This window comes from Hetaerina americana, unplaced genomic scaffold (genome assembly GCF_022747635.1).
Source record: "Hetaerina americana unplaced genomic scaffold, ioHetAmer1.1.p SCAF_61, whole genome shotgun sequence".
In the NCBI taxonomy this organism is placed as follows: Eukaryota; Metazoa; Arthropoda; class Insecta; order Odonata; family Calopterygidae; genus Hetaerina; species Hetaerina americana.
Genome location: NW_027287217.1, coordinates 2,542,009 through 2,568,329, shown reverse-complemented (window position 1 = coordinate 2,568,329; position 26,321 = coordinate 2,542,009). Strand labels below are relative to the sequence as shown.

The following is a 26,321-nucleotide window of genomic DNA, read 5'->3' as shown; positions in this document are numbered from 1 at the left end:
ATATGCCCTCGTAATATTTTCACAACTGAGAAAGCTATATCGAAAGTGGGACATTTAAGTGTCTAAAAATGTCTTTCGATATTGCGCATCTCACGCCATTCGAGAAACGATAACCGAGTGTCTGCGTGGCTATGGCCGAAGATTATTCGTACGAAATGTCTGTATTTAAAGAACTGGATGATTTTTGGGCGCCTGATTATGAGTCATACCGTCTTAGGAAATTTCTCTTATTAAAATTGGAAATGAATAATGTAGGCATGTAAATATAGTTAGCATGTATAGTATATGTAGCATGTAATAGTGTCCAGTTTTCGGATAGTCCCTGAAAACATTTCCTTGATGCCCTGAACGTAAGTCCCGCACCACATAAACACCTTTTTCCCGATATTTCCTTTATACCGTTATACAAACGTATATCATGCCTGCTATTATTACATACGCATTTATTTTTTACATATTTCCCTCTATCCAAAATTTACGTCCTTCTACGTACTCAAATATCACAGGCTTCCTCTCTCGTTCATTGTCTTTCCTCAATAAACCAGATTTCCAATAGCTAACCATTTGTAGAGAGGCTGTAAAGTAGGGTCGAAAACGCATTTGAAACCTTTTCCTACTTTAAAGCCTCCACGATCATTTCTGCCGACCACTTTATAAATAACTCTTTGAAAAACGCAATTTTTCTCGTGACTCGCATAGAACGATGCCATATTTCTTCCTAATTATCACGGAAGTCCGTGAACTTTTTCTCGTTTTCTAGTTTATGCCGCTTTACCTTAAGCTGTGATCTGGACTTCTTGAAAATACGTTGCGTACTTCTTCACTATCCTTGAAAACTTCTACTCGTAGTTTTTGGAAATCTCATTACTCTCAGTTTTATTGCTTAGCCTCTTTTAATGTATTTCCTTCTGCCTTCCAATTTATGCTCTCTTAACCCTTATATTTCCAAACTTAATTCTCTATTCAACTTTTTAACATTTTAATGTAAACATTGGCGTGAGCAAAATCTTTATTCTATAGTAAAGGTTTCGCAAGCAAGACTTATTTGAATAGATTTTTTTCTGCAATAAATGCTTGCGGGTTTTTCTTTGATATCTTTGGTTGGGAATTACCCTGCCTTCTCAGGGTGCATCCTGATGTCTAAGCTCTGGAAGATTGCAAGTTCGTCACAATGTAGCAATATTAGCTGAGTATCAATAATAAACTACTTACAGTAGATAATTTAGTTGTAAAATATTAAATTTCGGGGAGCTGATTCCATTCCGCCACTCATGCGGATTAGAAAAATAAAATGCGTTAATAAACGTGAAAAGGTTTTGCAAACAACTCATTAGACTGATCTAAATTCGATACGTAGACTGCTGTATTCATATGTCTCTCGTGAGTCGCGGTAGCTCAGGGGTATAACGTTGAACTGCTGACCGTAGGGCCCGGGTTCGGTTCCCGGTCAACCCTCATGTGATTTTTCGGGTACCAGGTCTTTCTGGGAAGCCAAAGTCGGCACAGGGGAAAGAGCTGGCCCCCCTACCCTGATGTCTGAATTCCACTCACCGTATAGGGCTTAGTACTGGGTGAACTCATCACCTACCGAACCGACCTTTGATTACTGTGTTTATGGTTTATCTGTCTTTTGTGGTCGGGTTTTATAATTAATTATTCAAATGGGTGATATAGTCCGTTGTTACATGGGAAATCCATTCTCCGTTAGAAGTTTAAACCGCAGTGTTTCTAGAAGCAGTGACAGACCCCACCTCCAAGTATACGGAAGTGAAAGTGTTTTGTCTGCCTTAAACTTTACCACTTTATTTCTTTCGCAGTCGCTTCCTTTTATTTGGGCGGAATTCTGCGACTCGGAGCGTGTGGAATGTTCCCCGAGTAGTTCTGTAACTTAATTGGGAAACATTGTTTATTTATTTACCTTATCCTGTACACTTAGAGGACATTTGGAAAAGCAAGAAAGTGATACTGAAAGGATATAAAAAAGGTGGACGGGGAAATAAACACTCCTCTCTTGGTTTACGCAGAAGAAAACGCTCGCCGGAAAAATTTGCTGCCAATGTCGAGGTCATATCGGGCGCTAACTTTGGTGCTGCGCTGCAAATTTCCAATAGTACTTTGGCTTATGCGTCGTGCACCTAAAATGGGTAGAATTTTTATTTTTCGCGAGGATTACCGAGTGAAAGACGCTTGGATTCATCAATGTCTCCGTATTACGTGACCATATGGGGAACAAGCGAAGTTTCATTTCTTCCAAAAGGTCCAAGCCGTCGATGCAGAAGTCGCACTCCAAGAAGAATTATTCTCTCGGTCACTGCATTGCGATTCTCTAAATTTCACTGTTCCATCTAATGCGTACCGCAATGCAGTCCGTTCCTATCTGCAAACTCTTTGCCGCAATGGGAATATAGCGTTGCTCACATACCTCCCACCCACTCAAACAAACCGCCCTTGGAGAACAAAAGAGCGGGCACGAACTGTGGGAAAATGACTCATGACTGTCTTCTGCTGCCGGAGTCGGAGCGGTGCTCCAAAATGTTGGATAAGGAAGAAGATATTTACGTTCTCCTGATTTTGCACAGCGATAATTTCGCGTATTGGTGGCATTGGTGTCATTCTCTCACAGTTGGAGAGTCAAAACGAAAAATGGGTCTAGCAAGCTGTAGGTTATCTTGGAACGTTAAAAATATGTTTCCAAGGAACAGGTAAAAAGGAACACCTTCGTAATGAGCTGTTGGTTGCGTGAGTGTACGTAACCTAAATTTCCAAATTCATTTTAAGTAAATGAAAGGCTTACTATGACGTCCAACGAAGATAAGGGTTCAAAGGGACAAACTCCTGATGTGATTCGTTTCTTATCTGATTTCATGATTTAAATTTATTTAAATGTATAAAACAGCAAATATTCATGTAAAGACAAATATTTTAATGATTCAGTCAGGCACAGAAGTAATTGAATGTGGAACAAATTATATTATGTTTTACAGAATACCATGAATGTAGAAGAGTAAACTAATTTACGATGCTTAATGAAATTCAAATATATTGACTCAACTACCTGTATATGCTATTTTACTTGCCCTAAAAATAAGATGATCATATTTGGAGTACATTCATCAGATTTAGATTTCTGCTCACTCAGTGTACACTAAATGTGCTTCACTCAGTGTGGCCCGCGCCAGTTTATAGAATACCATTTATTACGTCACGGCCTTTTTTATGCTCTTTTGATTTTAAATCTTTCCAAGAAATATTCAATCGCGGCAGCGATTCTTTGATCCAAAAAAAAGCCTAGTATTGACTAATCGCGGTAGTGAACTTCGAGTAAGTGGAATGTTTCATGAAAATTAACAACCGCCCGCATAAAGAATGACCAATAAATATCGTTATTTCATCGTAACACGAAACTATCAGTATATATGGGTATTATATTTATTTATAATGTTCAATGCAATATAGCTATTAGTTATGTATAAAGGAATAATAAAAAAATGTGCTATCGCGGAACCCAATCAAAAAACATTTAAATCTTAAAATATATTTTAAAACGACACAAAATTAAAGGATTATCAATCAGTTAATTTAATGTTTCGATAAATCTGAATGAATACTTGACTATGACACGCTTTTTTTCTAAGAGTTTAATCTTCAAAATGTGGTCTCCAATTTCTTGATTATAGTGTATTTGCATCTTAATTCTGAAATCTTCGAATTCAACCTCCCCCCGTCAGCCTTTTATTAATTTCGCGCCATTCAGTATTTTGTCTCCTTTTCTGCAAACCTTCCCAACTGTAGATGCTTTTGTTATTTGGCACGAATAAAAAGTACGAGTATTACATATACATAAATGCAGTTCCTCCGTCTTTTACATATCTTTGTTTTTGCCTACGTAAAAATGTTTCCATTTACAGTATTTTTACTGTGAATATTTATAACTACGTGTTTGGTTAAATTTTTTTATTTAAACTGACTAATTCACCATAATCCTTGCAGCATCTTCAGTTTTTGGTTTTTGAAAAATAACCATGGATCACTGAAAAAACTATTCTTTTTCCAAATGAATTGATTGGAAAACCTTTGGATATATATATTTAGCATTTGGGACCTCATTTTCCCATTCCCTTCCTCTCATATCGTTTATGTCGTGTGCTACAACCATGTGTGTCTTTTTACTTGCTTTGGTAAGAAAACAGCTTGATGATTATGGTTTTTCACCTATCACAACAATTTCGTTCTCCTCTTCTATTTCCGTGAAATAAGTGCCTTCACTTCTAACAAGCAATCGCCACCATCTTAACCGCTAACCATTAACCTTACTTTATCAGTGGATATGTTTCATGTTATGTATGTTATGACGACATGCTTCCGATGAAATAGGAGTATCAATTCTCATGGTACAACTGGTTCACAGAAATCTGTTCAAAGGGAGGATGGCAACAAGTTTTCTCGCGGGAATGAAGATGTATCTCCCGCCCTGTAGTCACTTGCCACGGAAAAATCCTTTTTTTACTTCCATTCTGTCCGCGGCGGCACTGATGATTAATCGCCGGCCAGACTGCGATTACCTTCACTAGACTCCCGCCATAGAGATTTTCTGTCCGAACCCTCTTGGAAATTACTCTCCGTCGCATCTGACAACTTTTGTGAATCGGGGTTTTTTACTAGAGCAGTTTTGAGAGGCATTTAATAAAGAGAATGGTGTAAATATTTTTATTGAATGGAAGGTCACAAAGAGAACGGTATAAAGAGTTCTAGGAATATTAAAGCCTCCGGGGAAACACGCTGTGGTTGATAAAAGAAATTTTTATTTTAGATTCGCCATAAATGTGTTTCTCTATTTTTTAAAGGAGAACGGTAGGGATAATATTGGACTTAGAATGATTGTAGTTGTCGTGGATTTGCTGCAATGCTTATCAAATGATTAGTTCAAAGCTCATTCCTGATTGTTTCGACGAGATGGAGATGTGTAACAAATGATTGAAGAGTAACCTTGGTTTCACCGCTAAGAGAACCCCTGACGGGATATCAAAATGTTGGGAACGGCAGTAAGAAGAGAGAACTTTTATGAGGTGTAAACATTTTATGTCATTTTTGTAGACATATTATAGTTTTATGATAAATGCGTTCAATCGAATCAAGGTTTGTTTTAAGAGAAAAATTCGTTATTAACAGGTTAACGTTTGAGCTTTCGTATCGAGTACCTATTCCTAACATTATACCAAGATTATACTCGTAAATATAAAAATTATAATGTCCTGCCAAAGTGGCGTTCCATTAATAATTACTGTATAAGTTTAAGTACTCTTTAATTCATTGAAAATAACATTCAAATTTTAAAAATAGGCCAACATTTGCAAGCAATTAATTCCGGTGCCGAGGCAAGTAAATCTTTACCACTTGATTTAATAGTTTGTAGGGGTCTGTAAATAAAGTTAAATATCTTTCCGATTTGGAATTTCAGTGCACCCGTTTGCTATTTGTAAACTCCAACCATCGGAAGACTGAAAAACGCGAGTGAGATTTGTCGAATTTCTTTCTCCTCATATTCTTGAATTTTTGTAGGCCCTGGAATTTGGAGTGTCTTTATTGCAGAAAGGCAAAGAACTTATCGGAATACAGATATTATATTAATCCAGAGATTATGTCTGTGTGGTAGACGATACGCCAAAAAATAATATTATATGGGGACAGATGTATCGAAGTAAAAAGATTATCATCATAAATAAAATAATATATTTGGAAGGAAGTTAAAGCTGCAGATTTCATTTAAAAGTTAATTCTGATTTCAATGGAGAGTGACGTCTAAAAATCATTTTAGATGACTTTCAAAAGTTTCCCTAGTGAGTGATATAATGTGTCGAGGAAGATGCCTGCATTGACTAAGTCGGAATCTTTCGAATACAACGTGAATAATTCTTAGCTCTAAAATATTTCCGTATTATTAATGCCCCAGTTTCCGATAAGTATCATTATAATTCATTTATGAACGCATCAAAAAAATATGTACTTCGAACATTTGGATTTCTATAGAACCACGTATTAGGGATTTTTCTCTCTTTTGCTTATTTCTTCGATATTTCCCCCTTTATTCATACTTTGTCCACCTGTTCACATGCGTAAATTTTTTCACACATTCTTTTGTGCTCCGGAGAATCTCGATTTTAATTTCTGTCACATTCATAAATGCAGAAAATTTTTCATGCATGCTTTTTCCATCCCGAGACAATATTCTTTGTCTTCAGAGCCTTTTCAACATAGCCAACAATATTCTCAGAATCTCAACCGAGATAACCATGCGTTCTCTTTCCTTTCACATCTCAGACCTAGTTTACCCTCATACATACGTTTGTGTTTGTATACATGAATATATATATATATATATATATTATATATATATATATATATATATATATATAATATATTAATATATATATTAATAAATATATATAATTAATTAATATTAATATATTAAATTATATATTAATAATTATAATATATATATATATATATATATATATATTTTCATGTATACAAATGATGATATTTCGTCGACGTAACACGGAAGTGCCGAATAGTAAATTAGACAGCAACAAAAAAAATAGAAACACAAAAAAAGGTCACTCACCCGTTATTTCTTGATCATTTCGACGGAATTCTGCTCCGTTTTCTTCGGAAGATAGAGAGGTAATGACTCTATGTGTGTATATATATATATATATATATATATATATATATATATATATATATATATATATATATATATATATATATATATATATATATATATATATATATATATATATATATATATATATATATATATATATATATACAATATGTACATACGAGGGTCATCCGGAAAGTAGTACCCGTTCGTGCCGCATGAAGTGCTGACGACGCGAGTAGCCGCTGGACGAGGTCAGATAGCTTCAGTGGCTTGTCTGCCTTCTCTGAGCCAAGTTGCGTGACGCTAGCATTGCCTGTGTTGTTTCTGTGATTGTTTACAATGTTTAAAAAAATTGAGAACGCCGCCAGTTGTGAAGTGAGGGCAGTGATTAAATTCCTCAATGCAAGAAACGTTCGCCCATGTGATATTCATCGCCAATTAAAGGAGGTGTATGGAGACAATGTAATGGACGAGTCGTCTGTTCGGCGGTGGTGTCGCAACTTCAACATGGGGAGGGGGAACACACACGACGATGAGCGTTCGGAGAGACCGTCTGTCATTACAGACCAACTGGTGAGCTCAGTTGACGAATTCGTGAGGAACGATCGGCGCGTCACAATTGATGACATCTGTGAGCATTTTCCCAATGTTTCTCGAACAATTGTTCATGAAATTGTTAAACACCATCTGCATTATGCAAAAATTTGTGCAAGATGGGTCCCTCGCGTATCTCAATGAGCTGGCGGCGAAGGACTATGCAGCAGGAATACAGAAACTTGTCACACGTTATGACAAATGCCTTAATTTGCTTGGAGATTATGTTGAGAAGTAGTTTAAAGTATCCTCTTTCAAATAAAATTTTTTATGTTTGTTAATATTTACTTTTGTGTCTTTATTTCACGAACGGGTACTACTTTCCGGATGACCCTCGTATATGTATACAAACACATGTACAATAAAATACATATACAATTCCAAATATATTCAAGGTATAAAACTCCAAAATTCATTCGATAAGAGATTGAAAGGCGATATTGAAAGAACAAACGAAGTAGGCGTTGCTGCTTTCGTTATATTTAGAAGATACCCGCCGATAACGTGCCATACTCATGTCAATCCCAGAACTCCATTCCAAGTTCAATCTCAATTGGTAGTTCGGCGGGGGAGGTTGTTAACTGGACTGTTTATGGTGTCATGCTCAGGGGAGTGTTGGAGTCGTACGCGTGAATATGTGCATCGGAAAATGTCACTGCGGAACCCAAACTGATTAGTTATTCCCATTTGAGTGATCCCGGGGAAAATTGGGGCTCGGAAAGACCGAAGTTTGGCCGTGGAGTTGAAGTGGCCATCGCCGGGAAATTCCGAGGAAGGAGGAAAACTGCGTGTGCGTTTTCCGGCCAAATTTGAAAAAACATGACGCACGCATTATTGGGATGCTGTTCATACGAGTTTTTGACTTTCGAGTCTGTAATTTGTGGCTTTGCAAAAAAAGTTAAGGCGGGGTCGTGTTACCAGTGATGAAGTAAAATATTGCATGTAGGTCGTTACTTTTTAAAATTTCTCCATCACGGAATGATTCCAAGCAGATTCTAACTGAATACATTTATATCGCAACTACTTTTTGGCATTAAGTCCTTGTATACAAAGCAGGGCTTTTCGAAATTGAGTAAGTGATCGTAATTTGCAAGTTTCCCCCCTATGAAGAAGTCTTGCAAAGAGTATAGAAAGAGTGAATTCGTTTATGAGTGAGAGAAAGTGTTTTGGATATGCACTGGAGAATAATAGTCTCATTAAAAACTACGGTGTTAGCTGTATTTTGCCTGGTTAGAGTAGATTATTGATGGATCCTGGCACTCAATATCTACGCAATGCAATGCAAATCGCCGCAACGACTCTGTCGGGAGAAGTTAGAGCACCAGACATACATGCAAAATAGTTAGTTCAAACACTCACTCGAATGCATTTAATTTTTGTGCATGAACATTCGCTGATGACGCACGACACGTGGCAATTTTCATAGTGTAATAGTTGCTGTGCTTAAATTATTCATTACATTTTAGTACTTAATTTGATTTCATTTTTTCAGGTTATTGGGTTCGAGATGAAATTTGTTAATATGGCATATCGTACGAGGGCAAAACGGATTTTTGAATCTGCCAGTCACAGTGCCTCTCTCTCTCTCAAGATCTTCACTACTGCACTCTTTTTACCTCCCTTTAATAGTGTAGCTCTTGTAGATATAGATATAATTCCATTCAAAATGTCTATAATTTTCCTCACTCTTGTTCGCCATCCCAGAATTTATTATAGCCTTCTTCGTATTATTGCCTTCAGCAACCCACGGTCTCTCAGTAGTCCCTGCATTCATTTGCTCTGGCTTATTTAAATTTCTCCACAAGCCGTTTCTATTTTCTTTGCAAATGCTAGAACTTCAGAATTCGTTTTCATTTCCGTCAATTTTATTTTTTTTCCATTCATTTACACACTCACTTCTCATAACCGTCCACAATCTATACTTTCCCTCTTTCTCTAACGTCCAAGTTACTTAGTCAAGAACTATCCATCTTATTTAATTTTTTCCATTAACTTTTTCTTCATACCTTTACTTAAGATGCCTACCTGCCTGAAAATCTTTGTTGTCATTAACTCATCTAACCGTAGTTTATTGTTCTTCTTGTCATCAACTGCTCCTCTCTTATGCTTATATCTCACTTGAATGCCTTGGTGTATGTACCTGTACATCATATGATCTACATAATTTGAATTATTTTACATGATATGAATAATCTAAAAGTTAAGAAAATTATCTTTTGATTTTGCAAGCCAAATGTTGAATGTTGTTGTCCCTTCCGGTGGGGACTGCTGGGGAGCCGCAGGCGGCTTCTGGTGGCCGCCGCCGGGCCCGCCTCCATGGCGTGGCTCCTGGCCGCCTTCGCACGCTCCCTGCCACACACCCTAGAGATGACTTGCAGGGTACTAGTAGAAGTAGATGAAACTGATATCTCGGCAGCCTACGACATTGCCCGACATTAGTCACCCTCGATTCGCAGGGTGTCTACCCGGGCGAATCGACCGTCCAATCACTCATTCCTCCCCTCCCTTCTTCGTAGGTGACTCCGCCGGGGACGACGGCCTGGAGGAGATTGCAAATTTCGCCCTGGGGCCTCAGGGTGCGTCGTGGGTGGCCAGCGTGTCCCTGTTGGGTGCGGTGGCGGGTGCCGTGATCGCGGGCGCGGCCATTTCGGCCTCCTCGTCGGATGCTTGGAGCCGCCGCGGCGGTGGTGGGAGGTCGTGTCCCTTCCGGTGGGGACTGCTGGGGAGCCGCAGGCGGCTTCTGGTGGCCGCCGCCGGGCCCGCCTCCATGGCGTGGCTCCTGGCCGCCTTCGCACGCTCCCTGCCCGCCCTCCTCGCGGCTGCCTTCGTCGCCGGGCTCTGCTGCGCCGTCCTCCTGCTGGTCACACAGGTAGCCAATCCGATATGGTGTCCGATGCATGTGCACCACGTGGTGACATGACTCCCACCCCCTTTTCAGCAGATCATTTATCTGTTTATGTTTACTTGCATGGTAAAAACGGTGAATGAAGCCTTTAATAATACTCGACAAAACATTCTCATTATGAAATTCTACACTCATGTGAATAGGTAAGGCATATCAATGGGCGAACACGGAACTGTCATTTATACACTGAATGCAATTATTTTCCTGGGCTTGATAAGTTCCATGTCGTTAAAAGTTTAGCAAGGGAGAACTAGTGGAAAGACGTCTGAGTGCACTATCGCGGATATATTGCCGAAATGACTTAAACTGAATGTAATGTTTGAGGAATAATTCCTGTAATTTCCGCGTAGCATCCGTCACATTTTGATACTGAAATAAGTAAACAATATCAGCGGCTTTCTACGAAGCACGGCTACTCATGAGAAGGGTATTCGTTAGCAATGGCATCTTAAATCTGCCTGTCCCAAAAATGTTGCGGAGATTAGGTAATTTATAAAATTATGCAATCTTTCCTTCAGAGAGCATTTTGAATGAATTAATATTTTTCCATCACTTACTTCATAATCTTTATTTTAGCATTCGCTTTTCTTTATGTATTTTGCTTTTTTTACATCCCTTGGAATAATATTTATAAGCTTACAATATGAGCGCAAATCTTACAAAAATGCTCTTATTTCAGTCAGGAAAATGGCTTCCCATACTCGAGATATCGGTTCCTGTAATGTAAAATTGTGGGCTTTTTAAGATCCTATTTTTATCATTTTTATCTTGTTGACATAAATGGCAATATCATAAAAAATAATATATTAAATCAGGAAGGATAATATGTTAAATATGTTTTCAGTACCTAATAACGCGGGAGTTAAATTAATAATTATACCCTCTTGGGTGTGTGGCAGGGGGTGAATACAACCAGAACAATTTTACCCGAACATGACCCTACTGCGATCGAACAATGTTATTATGATGGCCTATCGTTCGTGGAAAAAATGATATCTTAAATCTATCTATTCTACACTTAATCTCTCTCATTTTATGAACACGATCTCTCTTACCGTAGTACAATGGGGATAATAATACATTTCCAACATCGCTGGCAAAGAGACCTCCTTCCAGTTTATGCAAGAGCTTAAATCTGTAATTTAACCTTCGCTCCGTGAGTGATTCTCAGCCTAGCTACTGTAATACTTTGGACACGGTAATTAAGTTTATCGTTACAACGTTTCACAAATCTAGCTCCTCTACGTTACACGCGATCCGATTCGGTAATTAATCCAACTTCTTGGGATCCCATATACTTGCAGCATTTTATAAATGAGGCCTAACCAACGACAGATAACATTTCTCTTTGACCTTTTCATCATATTTACCCAGTACTCTTCCAATAAATCCATTTTTTTTGTTAGGCTGTCCGCATATTCCCCGTATGTGTTTTATCCAGGAGAGGTCGTGAGTAAGGGTAACGCCTATGTATTTAATTGTGTGTACACATTCCATGACGGTGTTCCCAATGAAGTAGGCGTTCGGGAAGGAACTGCTCTCTTTCCAAGCATTTATCACTACGCACTTTTTTAAGTTTAACTCTAATTGCCAAGTGTCGAGTTTTAAATGCAGCTGTCATTACTATGTTGGTACAAATTAAAAAATGTATCAATAACAATTAATTGCCTTCAAATTTCATTATTTACCAGTCAAGACGAATAAAAAATGCATTATTGAATTATATTTTGCAATAAAAATTCCGGTGGCATTAATTCAGAAAACAGTACGTGTTAAGTGTATTATTGTAAATATTATGCTTGTGTAATTATCTCGGTAAGCTATGTGGAAAAAATTATATAGTTTTCCTTGACGTATGAAGTTGGTACTATAAATTTTTATCTCCCCATCACATGTTGTTTGTCAACTTGTAGCCTCAAGAAACAGATCCCAATTCTTCCGCACCCTCGGACATTTCCCCACGTGGCTATAGAGCGTTTGCAGTGCACGTGACCGTCCACACGTCACTTTCTATTACCTAGAAACCCCCCCCTTTTCCATCCAACACACCCTTTCCCATTATCCCCCTGATTTCGTGTCGTCTGGACGTCCGTCTACAGATGGCGTCGGAGGAGTCACACCAGGGGGTGAGGGGTTTACCGCTACACCCGTGGTGCCCTTACGTCTAACCCGGCTCGCAGGCATAAAAGACTGTGAAACTGCCCCCTATTCCTCTCTCTCCCCCCACCACCTCTCATATGGTAGCCATTCTCCCCAGGCGGCGCGCAGTGGTTCCGTCCCCGCTGCCCTGTCTCCCGTTTTCAAATTATGACACGAGGTAAACATGCATCCCGTCGGAGCACGGAGGAGTCAAAATGTCGACACCGATCTTAAGTGCGAGTCTGTTTGTGGGAATTTATGATGCACCAGTCCCTTTCGACGGGTGGACGGGTGGGCTTTCGAGTTCGGCCCGGAAAGAGAAGACGAGCTAGTCTTGGTGCCACTGCCTCCATTAGCAACTGAAGCTCGAGACATAAATGCTTTCTACAGAGCTTCCCCTGCCGCTTTGGACATCGATAGGTGGGGGGGGAAATGTCTTCGACATAAGTGACGTGGCATTTCCGACGTCAGCTGATTTATTTTTAAGTTCCTTGGCGTCGTGATACTTGTTACTTTCGTGAGATGCTCAATATCTTGGCAGTGTGTTTGTTGAAATTGAATTGATGATATTTTACTTAAAATTCCGGCAATATTAATCGTGGTGTTTTTGATTTTTCTAACGTGGAAAAATGCCAATGGAAATCGCAATTCATGATTTTTGTTTTTCGAAAACACAGCGAAACTACTTTTATTTAGTTGCTCTGCAGTAAACTGATTAAGGAGATGTTGATGCATGTATATTTAAATTTGGCAACTTAAAAATAAACGTAAATTCAACTAGGAACACTTCTATAATATCATCAAATTCTCTCTTCTATAATATCATCAACATCTCTTGGATAAATTGGAAGGCGAATCCTTTAGACACGATGCCAAAAATGTATTACTACCCCGACGTACTACGGCAAAATATATCATTTCAGCAAGCTTAGAGATATTAAATGTGGAACAGATAGATATCTAATGCCATTTTCCCACTAACTATTGAGGTGTCTTATTTTAGTACCCTGCAAGCCGCCGCTAGGGTATGTGGCAGGGGGTCCATACACACCAGTTTAATTTTGCCCCGAATCGGATAATGTTATTCTGATCCCTAATTGTTCGTGGAAAAAATGACATCTTAAATCTATCTGTTCTACACTTAATCTCTCTAATTTTATTGAAATGATCTCTCCTAGGGGTTAGGTGGTAGAAGAGACTCCATAGTTTCAATCTAGCCCCAAAATAAATATCTATCTATCTACCGTAGTACTACGGGGGTAATAACACATTTTCAGCATCACTGCTGAAGAGATGTCCTATCAATTCAGGGTTTAGAATAACATTATTCGACCACTCTGGGGGGTGGGGAAGTATTTTTACTTTTCCATTCTAAGGAACCTATTGTCGTCTTTATTGCATCTAATTAAAGGTATTTTCTTTCTTCTTACCTACGGCTCTTCTCGTATAAATGGAGAAGTGTATTTCATTTAAATACGGTAGTGAATGTACCATTAGTAAACATGATCTTCCTAATTTGAGTTATTTTATAGAAATATATTTTAATTAAAATTAATAAAAACTTAATTTTCGAGACTGTGTATCTGTTGTGTAATAATCCCCTGCCACACACCCTAGAAGTTACTTGCAGGGTATTAGTGGTAGTAGTATTATTTTCTCTCAAGCAAAATATATTTCCCACGGTTGAATTTCATCACTCACTCAAAATCTCTCCTGGGTGAAACACATGCGGGGAATATGTGGGCAAGCTAACAAAAAATTAGGATGTATTAGAAGAGTGCTTGGTAAATGTGATGAAAAGGTCAAAGAGAAATGTTATCTGTCGTTGGTTAGGCCTCATTTAGAATATGCTGCCAGTATATGGGATCCTCACGAAGTTGGTTTAATGGCAGAATAATTTTGCGTGCAGCGTAGAGGAGCTAGATTTTTGAAACGTTGTTATGATAAACTTAGTAGCGTATCCAAAATATTAGAGGAGCTAGGCTGGGAATCACTCGAGGAGCAAAGGTTAAATTGCAGATTAAATCTCTTGCATAAATTGGAAGGGTGTCTCTGTAGCAGTGTTGTTGAAAATGTATTATTACACACATCATACTACGGTTGGAGAGATTCACTCTATAAAATTAAAGAGATAAAGTGTAGAACAGATAGGTTTAAGATTTAACTTTTTTCACGAACGATAAGGGATCAGAATAACATAGTCCGACCGTGGTAGGGTCATATTCGGGTCCAAAATAGTTTGGTGTGTATCCAACCCCTGCCACATACCCTAGAGGTGGCTTGCAGAGAATATAAATTAATTTCAGCTTGGAAAACTCTTGTTTTTATTTTGTCGCATTTATTCAGAATAATTCCAGCTGATATTTATCAGGACTTGTGTCAAGCAATCACTAAGCAAACAATATTCCCTAAACCTTGATTCTTCTAAATTAAAATTGGGCTTTTGCCAGCATAACCCGTAATGTATATAATCAGGAACGTGTATATTATATGATAATTAAATTAGTGCGTATAGACGAAATTTTAATCGTCAAGTATGCCTTATATGCATGTGATAAAGCAGCTACGAGCTAAATATACCTGTTTTCGGTCATTGCCTCCGAAAAAATTGAAATAACTTTCTTTGCACTGACGAAAGACTGGTTTCTTCATTTTCTCACAAGTCGAATCTATGTCTGAACTTAGAATAAGGTACTTTAACGAGTATTATTTTTAACGTTGAGTTTTTTTCTGTAATATTCATTTTAGAGAAGAGAGGTTAAACATTTTCGTCGTTCGTATACTTAAGGAGAACATGGAGAATTTTTCGAAATACTTCGGTTCTACAGTGGAACTACTTGCCTTCCCAGAATAACGGACATGACGTACATCTCTGCGAACGGTTTAAAATACCTTTCGGCATCACCAGGGTGGTTGAAATCGGGAAAAAGTCTGAAAAATACGCCATGTGTTTTGAGTGGTAGCAGAAATAGCCTTTTGATTGCACCCCGTGTACTCAACTGCGAAACGTATCCTCTTTCTCTTCCCCTGCTTCCCTCAGGTGTACGTGAGTGAGATAGCGTCCCCGGCCATAAGAGGGGCCCTGAGCGCCCTCCTCAAGGCCTCCGGACACCTTGGGAGCCTCGTGCTGGCCGGCCTCGGCGCCGCCAACCTCGACTGGCGCCACCTGGCGCTCGTCTCCGCCTCGGCACCCGCCGCTTTCTTCCTCCTCCTCCTCATCCCCTTCCCGTGCTGCCAGGTAAGCAACAAAACTATTGACGTAAGCACGGCGAGGCCCTCTGGGGATATACACATCCTCTGATCCTTGCCGAAAATTATTTATACCAATGCAATTTTACAAATAACCTTCTACCCATTCGAGGAAATGAGTACTCTGTTTACTAATGAGTGCTACGAAAAGCATCATAAAAGCACTTAGGGAGATGGATATCTATTTTACTGATGGGAAAACCTTCCAAAATACGACGACGCTGTACGGAAGATAACTGCCGTATAACCAATCTCTCCATAAAACTGAAATTTCATTCGAGGTTTTTGATACATTTTATTATATGCAACAAAGCAATTTAAATTATAATAATGAAATTGTTCCATAAATCGGGGAACTCTGTACAGAAGTTACTTGCCTCATAACCGATTTCTACAAAAAGTTGATATTCGTTGGAGGTTTAAAAGAAATGTTCCTATTTAACAAATCAATTAAAATTTAAAAAATAAGCATCTTCATCATTATTTCATTCCTGATATTGGTTTGCTGCACCACTCCTTTCTGCTCTATTTAGAATTTATTTCCGTTTTGCTGAAAAGCAATCAGGGGGAATCCTGATTGCTTTTCAGTGAATGCCTAAATTGTGTCCTATGTGCTCGTGTCCTAGTCTTTCTCGCGGTATCTTGCCTTCAATTTTCCCTTCTCTTTTAAGTCTAACCAATCTATTGTGTCTCGAAGTGTATCCATTATATATTATAATGCTGTTTAAATAGATGTAGTAAAATAATAACAAGACATGATGATTTTCAAAGTCTTACGTGCACAATAGATTTGCAGCATTCATTATAATTTTCTTTAAAGTTACATCACTAATGTGCGTGGAAATGAAATGGTTTTCACTCATCAGGCTTCATCCGGGATTTTAAATGCTTAAATAAATCAGAAGCTGCGAGGCTGTTTGGTTTTAAGTATGTTCCTCCTAGTGTTGAAGTGGAGGCATTAAAAAGAGGAATGTCTCTCGGGTGTTCTTCCGCGTTGGTCACCTCTGAAGAAGCTAACTGGGTATGCATGCGAAATTGTCTTCGCACCAAATGGAAAAACTCGGAGAAAACCCAGAAGGGTCTCCTCAACTGTGTTCCTCTTTTTCCCAGAGAACTGGGATAAGAATTAACTTTCAAAATTATTTATTTATTTTAATTTTTATTAATATTATTGGTTATTAATAATATTTAATCAATACGTATTTGTGAAGCCCGAAGAAAGAATCAAAGACTTTGATTCTTTCTTCGTTCTTTACAAATCTATTTCCACAAAGTATCGGCGTCAACCATCTCTCAAATCAATACGTATTAATTATTCTCTAGAATTTAGCGTAGAAAACTATTCATGATATCAATACTCAGATTAATGAGCTATACATTCCAGACAAATTAACAGTCAGAACGAAAAAATCGTAAAAAAAGCAATTTGATTAATGAGGCCTGTCCTTGAACTAAACCTGATATCTAGCGATGTAAAAATTAGAAAATGAAAAAGCCAAACAGTGGGAAATTCATGCCTAGAAATTTTGGTTTTAGCCCTCGAAGAAAATAATTTGTTCAACTGTGGATTGTTCAAATTATCGATATTCTTATCATTTATCGCGTATCGGCAAACTTTGCGCTCAAATGCGATTTTTTCAACCGCGGGTGATGAACTTTTGTTTCTAACGTACTCGTATAGGAAAGAGTCGTGCTGGATATGTTATGAATAATATGGGTTCTCAGTCGGAAAATCTTAATTATGGGATTATTATGACATTCTAATGGCAATCTCTCTGATTCTATGGTTTGTTATTAATTATTTTTTCGTGTATAATCTAATGGTGAAAAGGGCGGTCAAAAAATAATGGTTATTAAATGTTCGAATATTCCTTGAATTAGTTTCAATGTTGCTATCATGATATTTCTCATAATTACTATATTGGGAGTTTTTTCCCTAGAAGGATGGGCCGAATAAAATATTGATTATGAGAATACTAGTTGTAAAAAACTACGAACCTGATTATTCATTGCTTGAAAATTATCTTTGAAAAATATAAATGAAAGCGTTTTATGAATTTAGGTTTCATGCTAATGAACTCTATTTAAAAGTTCAAAGGAATGCCAAAGAACTCTCCAGAAAATCTGATAATTATATTGATTTGCATATTTTATTGGAACTACTTTCATTACCGTGATTTGCACTGAGTAACTGTCATTGTTTACACCGAAGATTACTCGTACGATTGAGCCGAATGTGTGTGGAATGGATTTCAGTCGGCATTGTTTACACCGAATATTGTCGGTGTTGTTTTTTTCGCACAACTTGCAATCTTTACACGGAATACCGTGCCTTGAATCGTCGCCAGGTGGTCCCCGAGACCCCGTCCCACCTCCTGATGGCCGGCGACGAGGAGGAAGCTGCCCGGACCCTCAAGCTGTTCCGGGGCCCCACGGCGACCGAGGAGATGGCCACGCTCCGCGCCAACGTGCACCGGGAGCGGCGGAAGCGGTGGCACCGGCGCCTACGCCAGCATGAAGCGCCGGAGGGCGGCGCCAAGCCGGGCGTCGCGGCGACCCCCGGCGCCTGCCGTCGCTGCGACGGCACCGGTGGCCGCTCAAAGTCCCTCCTGAGGCCCATCCTGACCGCGGGCGGTCTGGTCTTCTTCCAGAGGTTCTCGGGGGCGCACGCCTTCAACTTCTATGCCGTGCCCATCCTGAGGCAGACCCTCGGGAGTGGCAGCGGGCTTACTCCGCACGAGGGCGCCGTAGCCGTCGGAGCCGTCCAGTTCGTCGCCTCCCTCGCCTCGGGCCTGCTCATGGACACCATCGGACGCGTTCCTCTGCTCCTCTTCTCCAGTCTTGTCATGTCCCTGACGCTGGGCGGTTTCGGGGCGTACATCCTGTGCCGGTCGTCGTTCGAGTCGGGCGGGTCGTGGATGTGCGGGGCGGCCGCCTCTCGAGCCGCGGCGGCGGCGGTCAACGCCTCCGCCAACGTCTCCTCCGTCTTCGGCGGCGGCTCCGCCCTGGGGGACGTGGTGGGCGTGAGCGGGGGCGACCTGGGGGTGGCATCGTGGTGGGGTCCCGGGAGCGAGTGGGTCCCCTTGCTGTGCGTCTTCGGGTTTACCATCTCGTTCTGCGTGGGGATCGGGGGTCCGGCGGCGGGGCCGGGTCTCCTGGCGTCCGAGCTTTTTCCGCTGGAGAGGAGGGGCATGGCGGGAGCCATGGCAGCCGCCGTGTCCCATGCTGCCAGCTTCGCTGGAGTCAAGACCTTCGTGGACATCATCTCCGCCCTCGGTCTGCACGGGGCGTTTTTCCTGTACGCGGGAATCGCGGCGGCTGCCCTGCCGTTCGTCCTCATCCTCGTGCCGGAGACGAGGGGGAAGCCTCTGCAGGAGATGGACCCCAGGGGGGGCGAGGGGGAGGACGCGGCGGGGTGCACGGAGTGCGAGCAGGGAAACGAGTGTCTGCGGGGTGAGGGATGCTGCGGGGGCGAGGGCAGGCGGGGGGCAGGAAAGAGGGACTACAACCAAGTGGGAATCCCCGTCTAACTGACCTCAGGGTCCATTGCCGCTTAGAAATTGACTGAATAGAGTGAAAAACTTGGTTTAGGAAGAGAACATTTTGACTCGCACTCGAGGGAGGTCGGGCGTTTGCGTCGCTGGTCCTTTTCACAATCAGCTCTCATGTATTGCCGGCCTTAATGACCATTGAGTGTTTACGCAGCAGGAAGCTCCTAATTCGAAGTATTATGGTGGATGAAATGAGCTGCTGGGATCAACTAAGGGCAATGGACGTTACGAAATAATTACTATTTGTTCCCATCACCGTAACGGAAGTCGGGAAAATTCACGACTACTACGGCACTGGAAATACTAATTATTATTTTCCTATGATGCAAGAGAATATTGTCCTACAAGGCTAGCTCGTTACGACAATACGAAGGCTGTCAAGAAGGTAACATACGTTTCGGTCTAGCGTGGTGGTGGTTTGGGCCAGAGCCACCATCATGGTGTCTAAACGTCCCTGTACTCAGTACGCATCCTGATATGGTATGTGGAGACTGCGGTTCTTCTACTTTGCTCACTGCGAACTGTTAAAATGAGCGCTGCGATTAAAAATCCCACGAGGTGTGAAGTGGGATCTGTGATAATGTTTTTGCTGGCAAAAAACCACAAGCCAATTGAAATTCATAGGCAACTTTGTGAAATGTGTGGAGACGGAATAATGAGTGAAGGCGGAGTGAGGCAGTGGTTCATTAGTTTAATAATGGCCACAGCACTAATGTTCACGACGAGGAACGCAGTGGTCGGCCTAGCCCTGTGACAGATGAACTGACCGATGGCCAGTTATAGGACCTTATGAACTCCGTTCATTCTTGAACTAACAACACCACTGATGCACGACACTGTCACTCATCACTTAGTCTGTGCACAGTACCCATTTTTCCGATGAATGTCTCCAGTTTTGAAGTTAACTGCCAGTAAAAACCTTATCACTAAACGGATTTTACATTTGGCGGGATTTACTATTGTATTTTTCATTTTGACTTGCTACTGTAAACAAACGACAAGTGGTGAGGCCTTCCAAACACCGCAGTTTGAGGCCTATTGCCCTATTGTGTGTGCCAATACAATAAAAATTCATTCGCCCCCCCCCACTACTTCGCTCGCTACACGCAAACGTAAGTTATTTTCTGGACAGACTTCGTGTTATAACTGAATCCGAGCAGACAGACACCATGGTGTAGCGGTTGAGGGAACTCAATAGGGAACAGATTTGAAAATGTGGTTGTAATACATTCAGACAAGCTTCTTATTTTTTTATGTACGGCATGATTTTATCCTTACGCAGCAATACTCTGAAAACCAGCCGTCAGTGTTTTACAGGATTTGCGAACAGTAATGGAAAGGAATTAGAAACCGTTAATTAGGGAATACGGCAATGAGCCGCGAACAAGTTGTTGTCCTGTTAAAATAATAATAATAATTTGTGAAATACTACATATTTATTTTCTTAATAAGCAAGTTTTTTAATAATAACTCCTTTCGCATCCTGATTGCACCCTCTGCCATACACAGCTGGGTGGCTTCCAGAGTATGTAGAAGAAACGAAAAATATACAAATTCGAAAATATAAATAAATAAAGGTTTAAAAATGCCAGATCGAGGGACACTCGTGCTGAAGTGGTCATAATTTAACCAACACACATTGGTGCCTGCTGATGGTGCAGCCTCAATTCCGTTTGAAGGCGCTCTATAATAATGTAATATTATACCATATATAAGTTCAGTTGTCTATGGAAATCGCATAGGCAATTTGAGAAGATTTCAGTAGGGCTGATTTTCTCGAGAATATTCTAGGAAGTGGCGTCCCATTGTTCCCACACTCAATAGTCCCCCCATCGAGCAGTAGGTACATGCATGAAGATTTTGTAAGGAATGTGTGATTCGCACGTCCTTGACCCTCCCGATAGCATAAAAGGAGGATGATAACATTTTACTTCGTGACTTTTTAACTCTTCTTATATTCCATTTTCTTCGATGCCTTAATGGGGTACGACTCGATGAAGGTTCGAGAACGAAACAGGAGGTCCACTTAATGTACATATGTACGTACACATATATATATATATATGTATGTATATATATATGTATATGTATATATATATATATATATATATATATATATATATATATATATATATATATATATATATGCATATCTCTCTCGCACAAACACCATGTGATCGAAAGACTTTTTTTTTCGTCTATGAGGGGGACAATGGCAATGATATTTTCTTTATTCCACGCACGAAATGGACTGACGGTCGTGCAAAAGTATGGTTGTTACGATAATGCTGGAATTCAAACCCAAGGGCGGAAACGTTGGGTTTTCTATGACTATGCCTTGACTGAAATCAGCTTGATAATGTGCTTAAAAAGGTATCTTCATATTGTTGATAGTATTTACAGAGAGGAGACAATAAATTCTTTTTGTTTTAAGGAAACTTTAAGCCGAAAATCACTTAAGCAGACAGTAAAACTTTATTCAAATCATTGAAAATTGTATCTTCCATGGAGACAATAAGAATTTTTTATGATATTGCTACGGCGGTCGTAGAAGGAATCCTAGGCTTAATTCCCAAGTGGATTTCAGAGACAATAAAAATTAAATTGTTCAAAAAACTATATCATGACGATAATCTTATATAATAGCGCGACTCGTCACTCTAAACTTTTTAATGATTTCTTCGAAGATTTTGAGGACATAATTACTGTAGGTGGTTAGGCTGACCAAACAGCTTGGAGCTGTATAAATTTAATTATTTTCCAAAGAGGAAAACATTTTCTGCAGATATTACGCACGCAGTTGTCTTCTTTTTGAATGGTTCCTCTCAGAGGACCATTTTTTTGTTGAAGTGGTTGCAAGATAGACTTGCTTGCACGAAACCTGATATCAGGAGTTGATCCATATTTGGACTCAAAAGGCACAAAGGATCCATATCACGCCAATATCCATTTGAAGGATTTGACATAAGAACCAGCGTTATGTCATTAGTATTTGTAAATAATTTATTATAATGTTAGAGTGAATGTAAGAAATAATGAATCTAAATTAAAAATATACCAATGCATTCTGAACTTTCATTTAACCCTAGAACAATCCTTCCATCGGTAACCTAAGACTGTAAGAATAAATCTAAACCGATCTAAACTTAACTTTAGGTATTTTGAAAAAATAAAAGGGTTTCGTGTGTCAACCTCAGTATGATGTGACATTGTTAGCAGAAGGAAGGATTGGGTAAACAAAGACGAAAGCATTTGAGACCACTTTCCCACATCTTGTAGGGTGATCTCCTGCGCATATATATGCCCTTGTTTACACTTTCCTACCTTTTTACATATTGTCAGATTTTAAATTTACAGCAAGGGAGGGGCAAACTTACTCATGGATACAGATTCCTCGCCTTATCACGTCCCCATCCCACCACGCACCCACCCAGATAAAATATATCTAATCTGTTTCCCACTAATGCCATATATGTGTATATGATACCTGCGACCTGACCCAACATCTTGATAATGGCAGACTTTGCCTATACTTGTCCCCCTACTGTATTTTCTGTGAATAGTTGTTGAAGAGTTTTTATTCAATTCTCAGGGCTTTCATTTCTCCGTTGGGTATCAGACTGACATCTCATGTCGGTGTTTTACACTTGAATCCTGAGAACTAGTTTACATTAATATAGAGGCTAAGTGCAGGTATCTGTATACTGAATTTTAAGCCATGAAGTGTCCATGGTGTCTTTTATTATACATAGGCAGTACCGGATAGCAAAGTATTATTCGGTAATATGCAGGTTAAGGTAGTTTTTGGATGGAAAAAGCTACCAAATAAATATTTTGATTCTCCTTTCGAAATACAATCCAACATCCTACTCTTCAACAGACCCTTCTTCATCTCTGTCTAATACCTTCATCCCCTCCAACATCATTATCCTATTCCTTCCCTTTCCTCGTTTGCCTAACATCCCCTCTAACACAGTCTTCAACATCCCACTGCCGATCAATACGCCCTTCATCCATTTTTCCTGCCTAATTAGGATTTCTCCCAGCATTCCCCTCTTCTCCCCCACCATACCTAGCACCTCATCATTTATATCCTCTCTGTCCCCTTCACCTTCTCCTTCCTTCTCCAAACCCTCAATTCAAAACCCTCAAATGTTCGTCTATCATCCAGCTTCAGTGATCATGTTCTCGCGCCGTACATACGTAACTACGCTCCATATCAACGTTTTGGCGAGCCTTTTCATAATATCCTTACTCCATGCCCCTATCATCAATTCCTTCCTTCTGGTAAAAGCCTCTTTACCTAGTGCAATTCTTCTCCTTGCGTCCTTACTGCTTTGACCGCGTTGATCCAAAACACTTCCGAGATACGTAAACTGTTCTACCTGCTCTAGTATTTGCCCTCCTACATTAATGTTTAGCTTAGCCTTTTTCTTTCTAGAATATCGCATAACCTTTGCTTTATCAATATTGATTCTCATCCCATACCTGTCGCACTGAATTTCCAATTCACTCAGCAATGCTTGCAACCACTTGGCTGACTGACAAGCTGGAGCTTGGTCATCAGCAAACCTAGTCTGTTTTACGGATTCCGCGCCGACTTTCTTTACTGCATCCAATTCTTCCCATGCCTCTTGAATCATTTCCTCCACATATTCGTTGAACAGCAACGGTGACAATGGACAACCCTGCCTTACGCTTCTTCCAAACACTGTCCATCCGGACTCCCCGTTCCCCACTCGCACCTGAGCAGTCTGAGCCATGTACAGGTTGCGGATTAGTATCCTGTCCTTCCAATCTATTCCTATTTTCTGTAACACCCTCAAGTTTTTCCCAATTCACTCTAACAAGCGCCTCTTCGAAATCTACGAAACAGGCAAATACGTCCTGATTGTATTCTATATTCCTCTCGATTAGTGATCACATTACTGCAATTGGATCGCCTGTGTCTCTCTCTCCTTCTTAAACCCAAACTGATCATCTGGATCAACTGAATATGAATGCGTTCAGAGTTAACACGCTAAGATAAAAAGTTAATTTTAATTTAACTCCTTAATTTATTTTTCAAATCAATTTTAAGCATTAAGGGTTTATTTATTTGAAAAAACTTAACATGGAACTTAACTTGCTAAATGTTAATTCATCTAAAGAAAAGGAGCCTTATAAGAATAATTTTAGGCTGGTAACAGTGTGAAGCAATATCACTAGGAACAAGAAGACTTGAACACCAATAAGACAAGGAAATTTATCTTTATTTAGCTTCTAAGTTGATTTTTTCTGCGAAATTGATAGCATTTGTCGCATGATATTTCACTGAAGTTAATTTTTTAAACTAAATTAACTCTTAAACAGCTCAATAATTAATTATAATTCAAATGCAATTATTAATATTGGGAATTGAAGTTTAACTTAACTTAAATAAATATGCATTGCATTTAACACTGAGGAAATTGTGAATTTGGAATGAGAAAATAATTTGTAATTTAATACCAGCACCAAGAGGTCAATAACAATGCTCCATTTTAGGAAAACTGTGTAAGCATTACTTGCAGCTTGGATTAGTAATAGAAATTCAGGAGGATATGATGATCTAATTTAAACAAATCCTCAAGGGAAAAACTCAAATTTCGAGTAAGACATTACAAGTAAGTAATGCATTGTATTTTGTCACCTCGATTTTGTTGAAATAGTGCTCTCACGCCCTGCCATACGCCTGTAGATGATACTGTATACCTGTATTGCCACTGTAACGAGACATCATGAAAACTGACCGTACCCTTAAAGAAAGGTACAGACAGGGCACATAGATTTTCTTGTGACTCGGGGAATTATTTAAGTGGCTTAAATCATTAACGGCAAACGTTAAGGATCTGACCCCCCACGCTGATGCGCGAATTTCACTCGCCGTTGGGCTTAGTATTATATAAAGAATGACATTCCACAGCAAATGGTGAGTTTAAGGTAATTTACAAAAAAATCCATTTCAACCAGAAAAAAACTAAAAGAAAATGCTGTTCAAGACAACCTGTCAGCAGATGATGTCATCTATGATTATTTCTAAAAAACTTATTAAAGCATACATTTAATAACTTTTGAAATCATTTATTTCTTCCTTTTCCTACCCCAAAGGTGTACATAGTGAAGATCATTTAGAGAACAGTGTATTTAAAGGGCCAAATTCAGGTATTCCGCTGGTACATACATTTCAGACTGATAGTCCCATTTCGATACCATTATTTTATGCCACACACCCAATTTTATCAATACAGAATAGAGCGCTGTTCATTATTAAATTATGCTCTACCAACTCCTATCAAACCGACCTTAAGATTGACGTGTTCATTGTTTTTACTAGAATTTAATAAATTAATCAGATGCAACAATTATTTTATGCTGTACGAGGCCTTTCCGGAAAGTATCCAGCCATACAATATTCTCAGAAAATAACCTACCTAGAGCAATGAGACCTTGGTCCCCTTGGAATCACTCTCCTTCGGATCTCATATACTTATCCCAGCGTCTCGTCCACTTTTCAAAATAATCGCAAAATCCTTTTTTCGGAATGGCAATCAGCTGCCTCGTCGCATTCTCTTTTGTCTCGCCAACATCAAGAATGTCATGTTGCACTTACAGGGCACTTGCTCCAAGCCGCAAACAATGATCAAGGTTTTCTAAAATTGGTCATAACTGAAGATGTGTCAGGGGTCTACGGCAATGACCCTGAAACAAAAGCCCAAACTTTCCAACACTCGACTGACCAGAAAAAGGAGGTGAATCAAAAATAATTTTTTATTTATTTAATTGTAGTACCATGCAAGCCACCGCCAGGGTGTGTGGCAGGTGGTGGATACACACCAGACTAATGTTGACCCACATATGACCCTACCACGGTCGGACTATGTTATTCTGATCCTTTACCGTTCGTGGAAAAAATAACATTATAAATATATATGTTCTACGCTTAATCTCTCTATAATTTTATTGAGTGGATATCTCCAACCGTAGTATGATGGGTGTAATAATACATTTTCAACAACACTGCTAAAGAGACACCTTTCCAATTTCTGCAAGAGCTTCAATCTGTAATTTAACCTTCGCTCCTTGAGCGAATCCCAGCCTAGCTCCTCTAATATTTTGGACACGCTACTAAATTTATCATAACAACGTTTCAAAAATCTAGCTCCTCTAGGCAGCACGCAAAATAATTCGGCAAATGATC

At 39.6% G+C, this 26,321-nt stretch overlaps 1 protein-coding gene across 1 annotated transcript in view; it reads left to right on the top strand.

The window, feature by feature from the left end:
- The window catches only part of LOC139695644 (trehalose transporter 1-like protein), a gene marked incomplete at its 5' end in the record, with an annotated part of 263,322 nt that extends 244,241 nt beyond the window's left edge, over positions 1-19,081 (top strand). Inside the window, 6 exons of the mRNA XM_071594454.1 lie at positions 9,775-9,916; positions 9,986-10,127; positions 15,343-15,540; positions 17,900-18,063; positions 18,145-18,471; positions 18,622-19,081. Of these exons, the coding sequence (XP_071450555.1) occupies positions 9,775-9,916; positions 9,986-10,127; positions 15,343-15,540; positions 17,900-18,063; positions 18,145-18,471; positions 18,622-19,081 (1,433 nt within the window). The remainder of the gene's footprint in view (positions 1-9,774; positions 9,917-9,985; positions 10,128-15,342; positions 15,541-17,899; positions 18,064-18,144; positions 18,472-18,621) is intronic.
- Between the last annotated feature and the right edge of the window lie 7,240 nt (positions 19,082-26,321).